The sequence below is a fragment of the Macaca thibetana genome, chromosome 1 (assembly GCF_024542745.1).
Source record: "Macaca thibetana thibetana isolate TM-01 chromosome 1, ASM2454274v1, whole genome shotgun sequence".
In the NCBI taxonomy this organism is placed as follows: domain Eukaryota; kingdom Metazoa; phylum Chordata; class Mammalia; order Primates; family Cercopithecidae; genus Macaca; species Macaca thibetana.
In genome coordinates, this window is record NC_065578.1 from 13,940,197 (window position 1) to 13,952,496 (window position 12,300).

At 47.3% G+C, this 12,300-nt stretch overlaps 1 protein-coding gene across 2 annotated transcripts in view; it reads left to right on the plus strand.

Moving 5' to 3' along the window:
• The window catches only part of TMEM51 (transmembrane protein 51), a 70,964-nt gene extending 68,190 nt beyond the window's left edge, over positions 1-2,774 (plus strand). The window contains exon 4 of one of the 2 annotated variants that reach the window (XM_050788926.1): positions 1,642-2,774. In XM_050788926.1, coding sequence (XP_050644883.1) covers positions 1,642-2,056 — 415 coding nt within the window. In that variant the 3' untranslated portion in view covers positions 2,057-2,774. The remainder of the gene's footprint in view (positions 1-1,641) is intronic. The other variant, XM_050788934.1, reaches the window with a different exon arrangement.
• Positions 2,775-12,300: the final 9,526 nt, after the last annotated feature.

Consider the following 12,300-nt stretch of genomic DNA (forward strand, 5'->3'; position numbering starts at 1 on the left):
ATTCCTAAAGGAGGGTGGGAGGAAAACCAAGGCAGACTTTGAGGTTTCTGATGTTGGCCATGATCACGCCACAAGTTCAAGTATAGGGTCCTGAAAAGTGGCTAGTGGCGTTAATTCTGACAAATGTGTAGAAAATATCCTGACTTTTTGGTTTTCTCTTTCAACAGTCAAATGAGAATAAGGCTGAGAGGACCTGATCTTTTTGAGTCTTGGGATAAACTTGGAAGATAAAATGACAGAATAATTTGAGACACACATAAATGTTATATTTCAGATATTCTTTCTCTACCTGGGAACAACCATTTTACTGAAAGTTGGTTGCAACTTTGTACATTTTTGTGTTGCCTTTGGCCAAAGGACCCAGCTGAGCATTGGAATAGCTCACCCAGCATGTCGCTAAGTGGGAAAGGCTTAAATAAGGCAAAGGAGGTTTAACGCCCAGATAAAACATGGTGGAGTAGTTGAGAGTATAGTGTTCACTTCCTACCCTCCCATTTCCTAAAGGTCTGACCAAGTCACTTAATCTTGATGTATCTCAGTCCATCTATAAATTGGGTAAAGTAATAGTGAGATAGAAAACAGGCAGGACTTGTTTTCTGGTCATAACCCTGCTGACCAAAACAGGATGTGGTCCAGATGAGATAAGGTTAAAAAAAAAAACTAGCCAAAGCCAGCAAATGGCAATGAGGGTGATCCCTGGCTGCTCTCATTGCTCATCAGCATGGGACACTCTCACCAGTGCCATGACAGTTTACAATTGCCATGACAACGACCCGGCAGTTACCATCCCTTTCCATGGTAACGACCCAGAAGTGACCTTTCCTAGGAAGTTCTAAATAGCTTGCTCCTCAATTTGCATTAACCCACCCCTTAATTTGCATGTGACTAAAAGTGGGTATACATACAATTTCCAAGAGCCCCTATGTGGCTGACTCGAGGCGTACTGCCTATGAGTTAGCCCTTCTCCACAAGGAGTAGTGCCCTTCAATAAAGAATTGTGGTCTGCCGGGCGCGGTGGCTCGCACCTGTAATCCCAGCACTTTGGGAGGCTGAGGCAGGTGGATCACGAGGTCAGGAGATAGAGACCTTTCTGGCTAACACGGTGAAACCCCATCTCTACTAAAAATACAAAAAATTAGCCAGGCGTGGTGGCGGGCGCCTGTAGTCCCAGCTACTTGGGAGGCTGAGGCAGGAGAATGGCGTGAACCCGGGAGGCGGAGCTTGCAGTGAACTGAGATCGTACCACTGCACTCTAGTCTGGGCGACAGAGCAAGACTCCGTCTCAAAAAAAAAAAAAAAAACAGCCAAAAGGGATGTGATCTAACATCACTGGCTCACCCTTGAATTCCTTCCTAGATAAAGCCAAGATCCCTCCCAAGCTAAGCCCCAATTTGGGGACTCACCTGTCCTGCATGAATAGTACTTAACTCATAGTGTTGTTAGGAGTCTGAAATTGCTTCATATTTGTTAAAGCACTTTTAGCTCACAGTAAACACTTGCAGTGTTCGCTTTTATTGCCTCTAAGACCCATTTGTTATTTACAAGGCTGCTGTGTGTGGACTCTTTGGAGCCCATCTCTTTGGGATTTTGAATGACTTGTGTGCAGGCTAACACTCTCCCTGTCTGTGTGTCTTCCTGCAGCCAGGAGGAAGAGGAGGAGGAGGAGGCTGCCTCAAGGTACTATGTCCCCAGCTACGAGGAAGTGATGAACACAAACTACTCAGAAGCAAGGGGAGAGGAGCGGAACCCGAGGCTGAGCATCTCTCTCCCATCCTATGAGTCACTGACGGGGCTTGACGAGACCACCCCCACATCCACCAGGGCAGATGTGGAGGCCAGCCCTGGGAACCCCCCTGACAGGCAGAACTCTAAGTTGGCCAAACGACTGAAACCGCTGAAAGTTCGAAGGATTAAATCTGAAAAGCTTCACCTCAAAGACTTTAGGATCAACCTCCCGGACAAAAACATCCCTCCTCCCTCGATAGAGCCTTTGACTCCTCCACCGCAGTATGATGAAGTCCAGGAGAAGGCCCCCGACACCCGGCCGCCCGATTGAATGGCCCCACTTGAGCCACGCTCCCTCCTGTCTCTCACACCTTTCGCCCCCAAGACTCTAACAAAGCCACGTGAGCCACGGTTGAGAAGCGGAGGGGCCAGCTGTGCACGGAGCCATTTGGATGGTGGGGGGGATTCTCTGTATCAGGAGTGACTTTGTTGCCCCACACAGCCTCCTGCTGCAGGTGCTTTGGAAGGAGATGCTGCCTTGGAGCTGGTGAATCTGTGGACCACATTCAAGCGTGTGGCGCAGGCATCTCCCCATCCTCTTCGCTCCGAATCACAGGTGACACATTCTCCTTTCCAGCTAGGAAAGGGTTCCTCGCGGCTGGTTTAGATTGTGGTTGTTTGTTTTGCTTCTAATAGGACTGTTTTGTTTCAAAAAGGAAACAAGTTTTGTGTTTGCTGTCTACGCTGGAGTCCTGAACCGTGGGTAGGAAATACGACCTGGCTTTGTAGAAAGGACACAGGGCTGTTTTGTGAACTAAGCGGTGAGGCTCAGGTGGCTGCTCTCGCAGAGCCCCTGATGCTGTCGTTCTTTGAGGGCTTAAGGCCTGATGAACTTAGGCATGTGATGCATAATAGTCTTAATTGGTACATTTAACTAGTCTCTTCTGTATAACAGCAAAAAAAAAAAAGGAAAACTGTAGGAAATGTTCTGTTCTTTTTGAAATGCCATGCAATGGAGCTTTTTATAATAAAATATTTTATATGTGGTACATTTGGGTGCTGAGTTACTTTAGCAGCTCTTCCAATACTGACTTTCTTAGGGAAAAATGGCAATAATAATAGCTAATATGTACTGAATAGTTATGCCCAGTGTTGTGCTAAGCATTTCACACATCACCCCATGTCGTCTGGACCCAAGTCTTGTAATAATGCCATTCTGCAAGTCAGTTCACAGAGGCTTTAGGTTAATGTAAGCACCCTGTGTCACACTGCTAGTAAGCGGTAGAGCTGGGGTTTGAGCCCAGGTTGCCTGGCTCCAAGGCCTGAGTTACACACTCCCCATACAGCTCAGTGTAAAGAGCTTTTCCAGACTTTGAATGAAGACTTGCACTTCTCAAGTTCAGAGGTTGGCCCTGTCAACCCATGTGCCCATAATAAAGTTCTGGTTGTTTGAACAGCAGCTTTCTACCTGTCTAGGCATCCTTCCTATCTTCCTCTCCTGAGAACTGGCCCAGGAGGGAGCTCAGTGCAGCTTGTCCTCTGCCCCCAGAACTGACAGGCTATGTAAATGTTGGGGGTGGGTGAGCATGTCCCCCTGGAGGAGGAAAGTGAGTCTGTGCAGCCCAGCAAAGCAGTGCAATGAATAAGAAATGCCCAGGGGATCGCACACTGTTGAAGATGGGACGTAGGAGGGGAATGGAGACCTCTGGGGTCAGGGTCTTGACCGTGAAGTGAGTGTCTGGGAAAACAGACCCAAGTCCAAAGGAAGCCTTCCTGCTATTGGTGGGCATGGAGCCAGCCTGCTGAGGAGTCTGTGTCAAACCTGGTTGGAAGAGTAATTCCCAGGCCCAGATGTTTTCCTAACAAGCTCCGGTGGACAGGGAAGGGATGACAGGCACCGAGTCACCTTCTTAGATCAAGATTGGCAGCAGTGACTAAAGTTCGACACTTTCACTTTCCTTATGCAATGCATTATTAAAAGGCGAGATGTTGGGATTGGCTTTGTGGCATGGGACACCCAGAGGCCTGGTCCATTCCCCGGCTCAGTCCTGAGCCGACCCGTGGCTCTTTGCGTCTCATGTCTCTGGGCTGGGCTTGCTTTCCTGTTACTTCCTGTGCTTCTTCCCAACCAGAGGATAAATGGGAGGAAAATAGAAGAGAAGAGCAAGGACCCAGATGAGTTGACAAATGACTTTCTGGAAGAGCTCTCAATCTGGCTTCTGGTAGACACCTTTTGGGGTGTCTCCCGAGTCTAGACCCTCCATGGGGGAGAAGGAGTTGTGAGGCTTGGGTGGGCTGATTGGGGGTTCCTAAAGGCATCAGACCCTAATCCCTGGAACCAGTGAATATTACCTTGTAAGGTAAAGTGTTTTTTTTGTTGTTTTTTGTTTTTTTTTTTTTTTTTTGGAGACGGAGTCTGGCTCTGTTGCCCAGGCTGGAGTGCAGTGGCCGGATCTCAGCTCACTGCAAGCCCCGCCTCCCGGGTTCACCCCATTCTCCTGCCTCAAGGGTAAAGTTTTTGCAGATGTGATTAAATTAAGGATTGAAGATGATGGGATTGTCCTGGGTTTGCCAGGTGGGCCCTTAATGCCAACCACAAATGTCCTCACAAGCAAAAGAGGAGGAGAGTATATACACAGAAGAGGGGAGGCAATGTGATCCCAGAGGCAGAGATGGGAGTGATGAATCTACAAGTCCAGGAAGGCTGGCAGACACCAGAATCAGGAAGAAGCAAGGGATGCATTCTCCCTTAGAGCCCCTGAAGGATGCAGCCCCCTGCTGACACCTTGATGTCAGGCCAGTTGATATGATTTTGGGCTTCTGCCCTCCAGAACTGTGAGAGAACAAGTCTCTGTTGTTATTGGTCACCAAGTTTGTAATAATTTATTAGAGAGTTCATAGGAAACCAAGACAGAGCTCAATCTTCAACTCACTAGAGATCAGCCTCCCTTTGGCCTCAACACTTCACGACTCTTCCCACAGAGAGGAGCGCAATGGAAATAGCATTTAGGACTCCTGCTTGTATGTGTGGAAATGATCAAGCATAAAATTATTAATATTATTCAGAGGATTATAATGGACATGTGGTATACACAATATAAAGCATAGACTCACCTCTTTCTAAAATGAAGGCAGAAAGAATGTTAGCTGGAAACCTTAACCACAGGTTTGGAGTCCTAAATAGTGCCTCGAGGCAAGGAAGTTCTGTGCAGTATTGAGTTAAAACCACCTGTCAAAACAGGAGGGCACCTTCAGTCAAAATTCCCCAAAGCACATTTGTCCTGTTTGTTTATTGATTCAGAGCTATCATTATCATCCTCAAGACTCTCTCTTTCTCCTTGGACTAGAAAAGAAAAGACGAAAGGAAAAAAAGGAAGAAGGATAGAAGGAAGATAAATAGAAGGGGGAAGGAAGGAAGGGAGGGAAGGAAGGCAGGGAGGGAAGGAGGGAGGGAGAGAGGAAGGAAGGAAGGGAGGGAGGGAGGGAAAGGAAAGGGAAGGGAAAAGAAAGGGAAAGAGAAGGGAAGGAGAGGAAAAAAAGGAGAAGCTAAGAACCAGAAGACTCTAGTTCTTTTCTTTCCTCCCAATCATTTTTTTTTTTATTATTATACTTTAAGTTCTAGGGTACATGTGCATAACGTGCAGGTTTGTTACATATGTATACTTGTGCCAGGTTGGTGTGCTGCACCCATCAACTCGTCAGCACCCAACAACTCGTCACTTACATCAGGTATAACTCCCAGTGCAATCCCTCCCTCCTCCCCCATCCCCATGATAGGCCCCAGTGTGTGATGTTCCCCTTCCTGAGTCCAAGTGATCTCATTGTTCAGTTCCCACCTATGAGTGAGAACATGCGGTGTTTCGTTTTCTGTTCTTGTGATAGTTTGCTGAGAATGATGGTTTCCAGCTGCATCCATGTCCCTACAAAGGACACAAACATCCTTTTTTATGGCTGCATAGTATTCCATGGTGTACATGTGCCACATTTTCTTCCCTCCTTCCCTCCCTCCCTTTCGACCTTCCCTCCATCCCTCCCTCCCTTCCTTCCCTCCCTCCCTTCCGACCTTCCCTCCATCCCTCCATCCCTCCCTTCCCTTTAGTCACTTTAGTCACTGCTGCCAATCTTGACATAAGAAGGTGACTCGGTGCCTGTCATCCCTTCCCTGTCCACTGGAGCTTGTTAGGAAAACATCTGGGCCTGGGAATTACTCTTCCAACCAGGTTTGACACAGACTCCTCAGCAGGGAGGGAGGGAAGGAAGGAAGGGAGGGAAGAAAGGGAGGGAGGAAGGGAAGGAAGGGAGGGAGGGAAGGGGGAAGGAAGGGAGGGAGGGAAGGAAGGAGGGAGGGAGGGAGGGAGGGAAGGAAGGGAGGGAGGGAAGGGAGGGGGAGGGAGGGAGGGAAGGAAGGGAGGGAGGGAAGGGAGGGAGGAAGGGAGGGCAGTGCAGCTGTGACAAAGCCACAGTCGGACAGAAAACTGACCTGAGATCTAAGCACTTCTCCTGGCATAAGCCTCACACTCACTTCTACAAGTGCATTCAGAGAAAATTCACCAAACGCCAGAAGTCTGTGCGGCATCTTCACAGAAAGCTGGCTTCAGGGAAACAGCAGCCGGGCCGTGTAACGAAGGCCAACTGAGGCAGCCCCCAGGGTCAGCCCGGCCCAGGGCTTGGGTCCCCCGTCATGGAGAGCGGTCAAGTCAGTGCATTTGGTTTGGTTTTCAGTCTGATGCCATGTTGTCAGCACATTCAGAAGAAGCTCGTCCTTAGACAATGAATCTCAGGAGGCCACAGCTGTCAGGACTTTTGATTTCCTGGCGATTCCTCAAGTGCGTTCTCCTGGATTTTAATGGGTGGGTGTGGAAAAGGTCCCTAATCAGATCCATCTGGAAATCCCTGAGTTAAACAAAGTCTACACATTCAATACATGTTTGCTGTGCACCTACCAGCCAGCAGGAGAAAGCTGTGTGCTTGTCTCTTTGCAGCAATGCAGCTGGCCCCGGAAATGATGTCCAAGAATGCCTGAAGCTGAGATGGAAAGTGACAGCACCTATTATGTACCAGGTGCTCTGGATAACGCTGCAAGAAAAAAAAAATGGACCAAGTTCTTGCTGACACAGAGGTGACATTCTGGATGGAGCCAGAACAGAGGATGAAAAATATGTATACAGTATAATGTCAGAAAATGAGAAGAAAAATAAAGCAAGGTGAAGAACAGGAGGTGAGAGGGGCTCACCTTCAGGGTGATCAGGAAGAGCCTCTGGGGGGTAACACTGGAGAAAAGTAGGCAGTAAGCCCCATGGGCATCTGGGTGCAGAGAATTCCGGAAAACCTCTCATATACTCATGCGCATTATAAATCTGAAAGGAGGTACTGCAGGACATAACACCTGCCCAACCAATTAAACACAGGCCCTTTTTCCCCACAAACCTTTTTCCATGGCCAGCATTCCCAGAACACACAACAGGGAATGATGATTGAGCCAGACAGTCCTTCTACAGCAGAAAGAAATGGGTCCAGACAAGATACTTGTCCAGAGTCCACAGCTTGTGGGTAAAAGTATCTGTTCGCGGCTGGACGCGGTGGCTCACACCTGTAATCCCAGCACTTTGGGAGGCTGAGGCGGGCGGATCACGAGGTCAGGAGATACAGACCATCCTGGCAAACATGGTGAAACCCCGTCTCTATTAAAAATACAAAAAATTAGCCGGGCGTGGTGGCGGGCGCCTGTAGTCCCAGCTGCTCGGGAGGCTGAGGCAGGAGAATGGCGTGAACCTTGGAGGCGGAGCTTGCAGTGAGCTGAGATCGCGCCACTGCACTCTAACCTGGGCGACAGAGCAAGACTCCGTCTCAAAAAAAAAAGTATCTGTTAGCCTTCTCACTGTGTGGCATTCAGATCACAGATAACCAGCTAAGGCAAGCCACTAAGATCACCCCATCACCTGACAATTTGCAGAAGGCGGTCAAGACCGTAGATCCAGGATAAGCCAGACACAGGTGCCTGGGGTCTCCTGGCTCTCAGACCCACTGCAGCCCTTCCTGGGTCCACTGCCCCGCCCCAACCATCAGGAAGTACCTATGAAAGGAGGCTTGCACCCCTCGTGACAGCCCCCACCATGAAGAGGAGTGGATGCTTCCCCGAGCTTTTGCCATCTGTGTGGACGACAGTTTGCCCTCTGGGGTGGTTTTCTAGTCACCTCCAGCTCATTCAGAAGTACCTTCACAGCAGGCTAACAGGAGAAAGCTGTGTCCCTGTCTCTTCGTAGCAATGCATCTAGGAAATGATGTCTGGGAATGCCTGAAGCTGAGATGTGACAGTGAGCTGCAACACATCAATCTCAGATTCTCCAATAATGGATGGAGAAGTCAGATACCAGCTGTCTTCAGATACCGTGGAGCAGGTTGGCCAGGAGAGGGAGGAAAGGACCCCGAGAGACAGAGGAAAAAAGAGTATGTGGATGCAACCGTACAGAAAAGCCACTGGACAGAACACACATCCCTACACAAGAGGCCTTGAAAACAAAGGTTTCCTCAGGGCCAACCAGGCTGCCTGCCACGTGTGTTTCCTCCACACCAGTGCCCCAGGGGACACGCAGCCCCTGGAACTCTGCATATTCCAGGAAGGCAATCAGATGGAACATACATCCATACAAACCAACCAACCCCCAGATGCAACATGTGCAATGAAACATTCTCCGCTCCCAGGAAGGCTGTTAAACAGTTGCACCAACACCAGAACTCTCTGTTTCACCTTAGGTCAGGGACTCTCCACCAGGACTGATTTTGCTTCTGGGCAGCACTTGGCAATGTGACAGTGGTCGGGGAGAGGCTACTGGCATCTAGTAGGCCAGGGATCCTGCTAACCCTCCTACAACGCCTGGGACAGTCCCCACAGCAGAGAATTATCCTTCCCCAAATGTCACTAGTGTGGAGGTTGAGAAGCCCTCTCCTAGATGCTCTTGGACATGGGGACTGCAATCATACAGCCTGGCCACTCAGTGTGGACCCCATCGAAAAAAAGCAAGAAACAGTCATCCTTGCATTGCTTATCATTTTTCTTTTAAAAATCTGTCAAGACTGTTTTTCTGCCCTTCCCCCATCCCAGAACTATAAATCTAATTCTCCATGTTATGGTATACATGCATTTCTCTTCCTTTCTCCTTTTCTCCATCCATTCTCAGCCCAACATCTGTTCATTAAAAACCTGATACGTAGCAACTGTAATATAAAGGGTGTGGGAAAGATAATGGTATAATACTTACAAACTCAAATAGACTCTGAGAAATTTTGGACTATTGAAAAAGCATACTTAAAACCAATGAAAGGTATGTAACAAAATAAAACAACTGGAATACAGTTTCAGAAGCAAAAATTATAGCGTGACTTTTTCGGGGTTATAAATCTTATCAGAAAAACAGTATCAGATACTACAGCATGATTCTGAGAGATAAGCTAGGCTTAGTACTTTGTTTTGTGGAGTCTTTTTCTTTCTTTTTTTTTTTTTGTTTGTGTTTTTGAGACGGAGAGTCTTGCTCTGTCGCCCAGGCTGGAGGACAGTGATGCAATCTCAGCTCACCGCAACCTCCACCTCCTAGGCTTGAGCGATTCTCATGCTTCAGCCTCCTGAGTAGTTGGGATTACAGCCTCCTGCTTCTACACCTGGCTACTTTTTCTATTTTTAGTAGAGACGGAGTTTCGCCATGTTGGCCAGAGCGGTCTTGAACTCCTAGCCTCAAGTGATCCGCCCGCCTCGGCCTCCCAAAGTGCTGGGATTATAGGCATGAGTCATCGCACCTGTGGGCTTCAATACTTTGTAAAATTTAGGAGTTGTGCAGGAACTTTTTTTTTTTTTTTTTTTTTTTTTGAGACGAGTCTTGCTCTGTCGCCCGGGCTGGAAAATGTCACTGCTTCCCAGGTTTAGTATTTCAGCCTCCGGATTAGCTGGGACTAAGATGCCCGGCTAGTATTTTTTTTGTATTTTTTAGTAGAGACGGGGTTTCACTGTTAGCCAGGATGTCTCGATCTCTGACCTCGTGATCCGCCCGTCTCGGCCTCCCAAAGTGCTGGGATTACATCTTTAAGAAGAAGAAAATGTTCTTAGAAAAGATCTTATTTCATTGTGATTCATCTAGTTCATTGGCATCTATTTTAACAAAGCATAAAAGAGAGATAAAGAGTGCAATAACATGATAACAAGACTTTTCTTTTACTTTTTAGAGAAAGTATGACAAGTCAAGTATGTGTGTTCATAAGAGAAATTGTATAGCCGGGCGCGGTGGCTCAAGCCTGTAATCCCAGCACTTTGGGAGGCGAGACATAAGCCGAGTCCTGGCTAATGGTGAAACCCCGTCTCTATGCTACAAAAAACTAGCCACCCAGCTCACCTGAGGCGGGAGATTGCAGTGCTGAGACCCGGCCACTGCACTCCACCCTGGGCGACAGCTTACTCGACATAAGCCAGTGAATACATGCCCCACCTCACCTAATTGCTGCAGCTTTCACAATTAAACCAAAAGCGAGAGAGAAAGCTGCATTTTTGGTTTCTGACAAATTAGTTACCTTTTAAACATCAGATTCAGGCCGGGCGCGGTGGCTCATGCCTGTAATCCCAGCACTTTGGGAGGCTGAGGCAGGTAGATCATGAAGTCAGGAGTTCCAGACCAGCCTGGCCAGCATGGTGAAACCCCGTCTCTACTAAAAATACAAAAATTACCCAGGTGTGGTGGCCCGTGCCTGTAATCCCAGCTACTCAGGAGGCTGAGGCAGGAGAATGACATGAACCCGGGAGACGGAGCTTGCAGTGAGCCGAGACTGCACCACTGCACTCCAGCCTGGGTGACAGAGTGAGAGACTCCGTCTCAAAAGAAAAAAAAAAAATCAGATTCAAAGTACTAATTCACCAATTGATTTTTTGAACAGGAAGGGGCATGCCATCCTAGAAGTTACAAATGGTACATTCATTTAGCACCAACTGGGTTTTTTGTTTTCGTTTTTGTTTTTGTTTTAATCAGCACAAATGCAGTAGAGAAAAGGAAATAGGAATACACATTTTATAGAAGTTGGGGCGTATGAGGGCAATAATTTTATTGACTTTAAAAGGTAATCCTAAGTTTATTTAAAACATCCATTGAATCAATGAAAATGGCAAGGAGGAGTTGGGCGTGGTGGCTCACGCCTGTAATCCCAGAACTTTGGAAGGCTGAGGTGAGCAGATCACTTGAGGTCAGGAGTTCGAGACCAGCCTGGCCAACATGATGAAACCCCATCTCTACTAAAAATACAAAAATGAGCTGGGTGTGGTGGTACATGCCTGTAATCCCAACTACTTGGGAGGCTGAGGGAGGAGAATTACTTGAACCCAGGAGGTAGAGGTTTCAGTGAACCGAGACTGTGCCACTGCACTCCAGCCTTGGTGGCAGAGTGAGACTGGGTCTCAAAAAAAAAAAAAAAAAAAAAAAAAAATTGGCAAGGAGAAATCAGGACAAACATTCTAGCTGCTATTTGGAATAAACCTTGATTTTGATGTTTATTTTTCCAGTTAAAAAAGTTTTAATGCCTAAAATTTTTCCAATGGCTGAAAGTAGTAAAAATCATCCACTAATCTTCCCTTAGGCCAATAATAGAAAGGTCTCAGGGGGCAAAATAGGAACCAGGAATAAGACCAGAAGAGGAGGGGGAGGAGAAGAACACCATTGACTAAGTCCTATGCGTATGTTGAAGGCAGACTATCCCATGCTCTACTTCCTGTGTGGTCAGTTTCGTAGATGTGTACATTGTCATACACCCCTCCATTGAATAAACACTGAATTGAATGGAATATGATTTTATCTCTGTGTATTGCTTCAACTCTGGGTTTCTGAACCTTGGCACTGTTGGCATTTTGGGCTGGGTAACATTGACATTGGGTAAGGCGTGGGGAGGTGGAAGGCTGCTCTGTTCCTTATAGGAAGTTTACAGCATCCCTAGCCTCTACCACTAGATGCCAGAAGCACTGCCCAGGTGTGGCAATCGAAAATGTCCCGAACCATTGTCAAAAGTCTTCTGGGTCCCTGGGTCAGGGGGCAAAATACCCGTGGTTAAAAACTGGACAAACTGTAGCTTTAGGTCTACTGGCTGCGGGGGGTCGGGGGGAGAATGTAGTATGGAGAAGTAGAAAAAAAGACTGTCATCTGAGTAGTAATTTCCATGTTTGAAAAACGAAATGTTGATTATTGCATTGGGCCACAAGACCAGGAGAATCAAGTGAGTTAAATTATATGCTACAAAAGGCTACCAAAAGTAGAATTTTAAGGAGAAATGGTTCTAGAGTTCATCTCGCTCAGCTTCCTTGGACAGGAAAGAAAAACAGAGTAAAAAGATGTTTGCCTAAAGACCACACTAATGCTTCACAAACACAGATGATTATAACGAAATACTGAGTTTTTTCCACCCAGAAAAGCAAACAATACAAGAGCCAACCCAAATGTACCCCCCGAGGTGGCACCATGTGAGCATCAAACCAAATGGTGACTTCAGTGGATGGAAACACATCCACATAATTCCAAATCAAACATTCCTGATGATACTTTTAAAAACTCA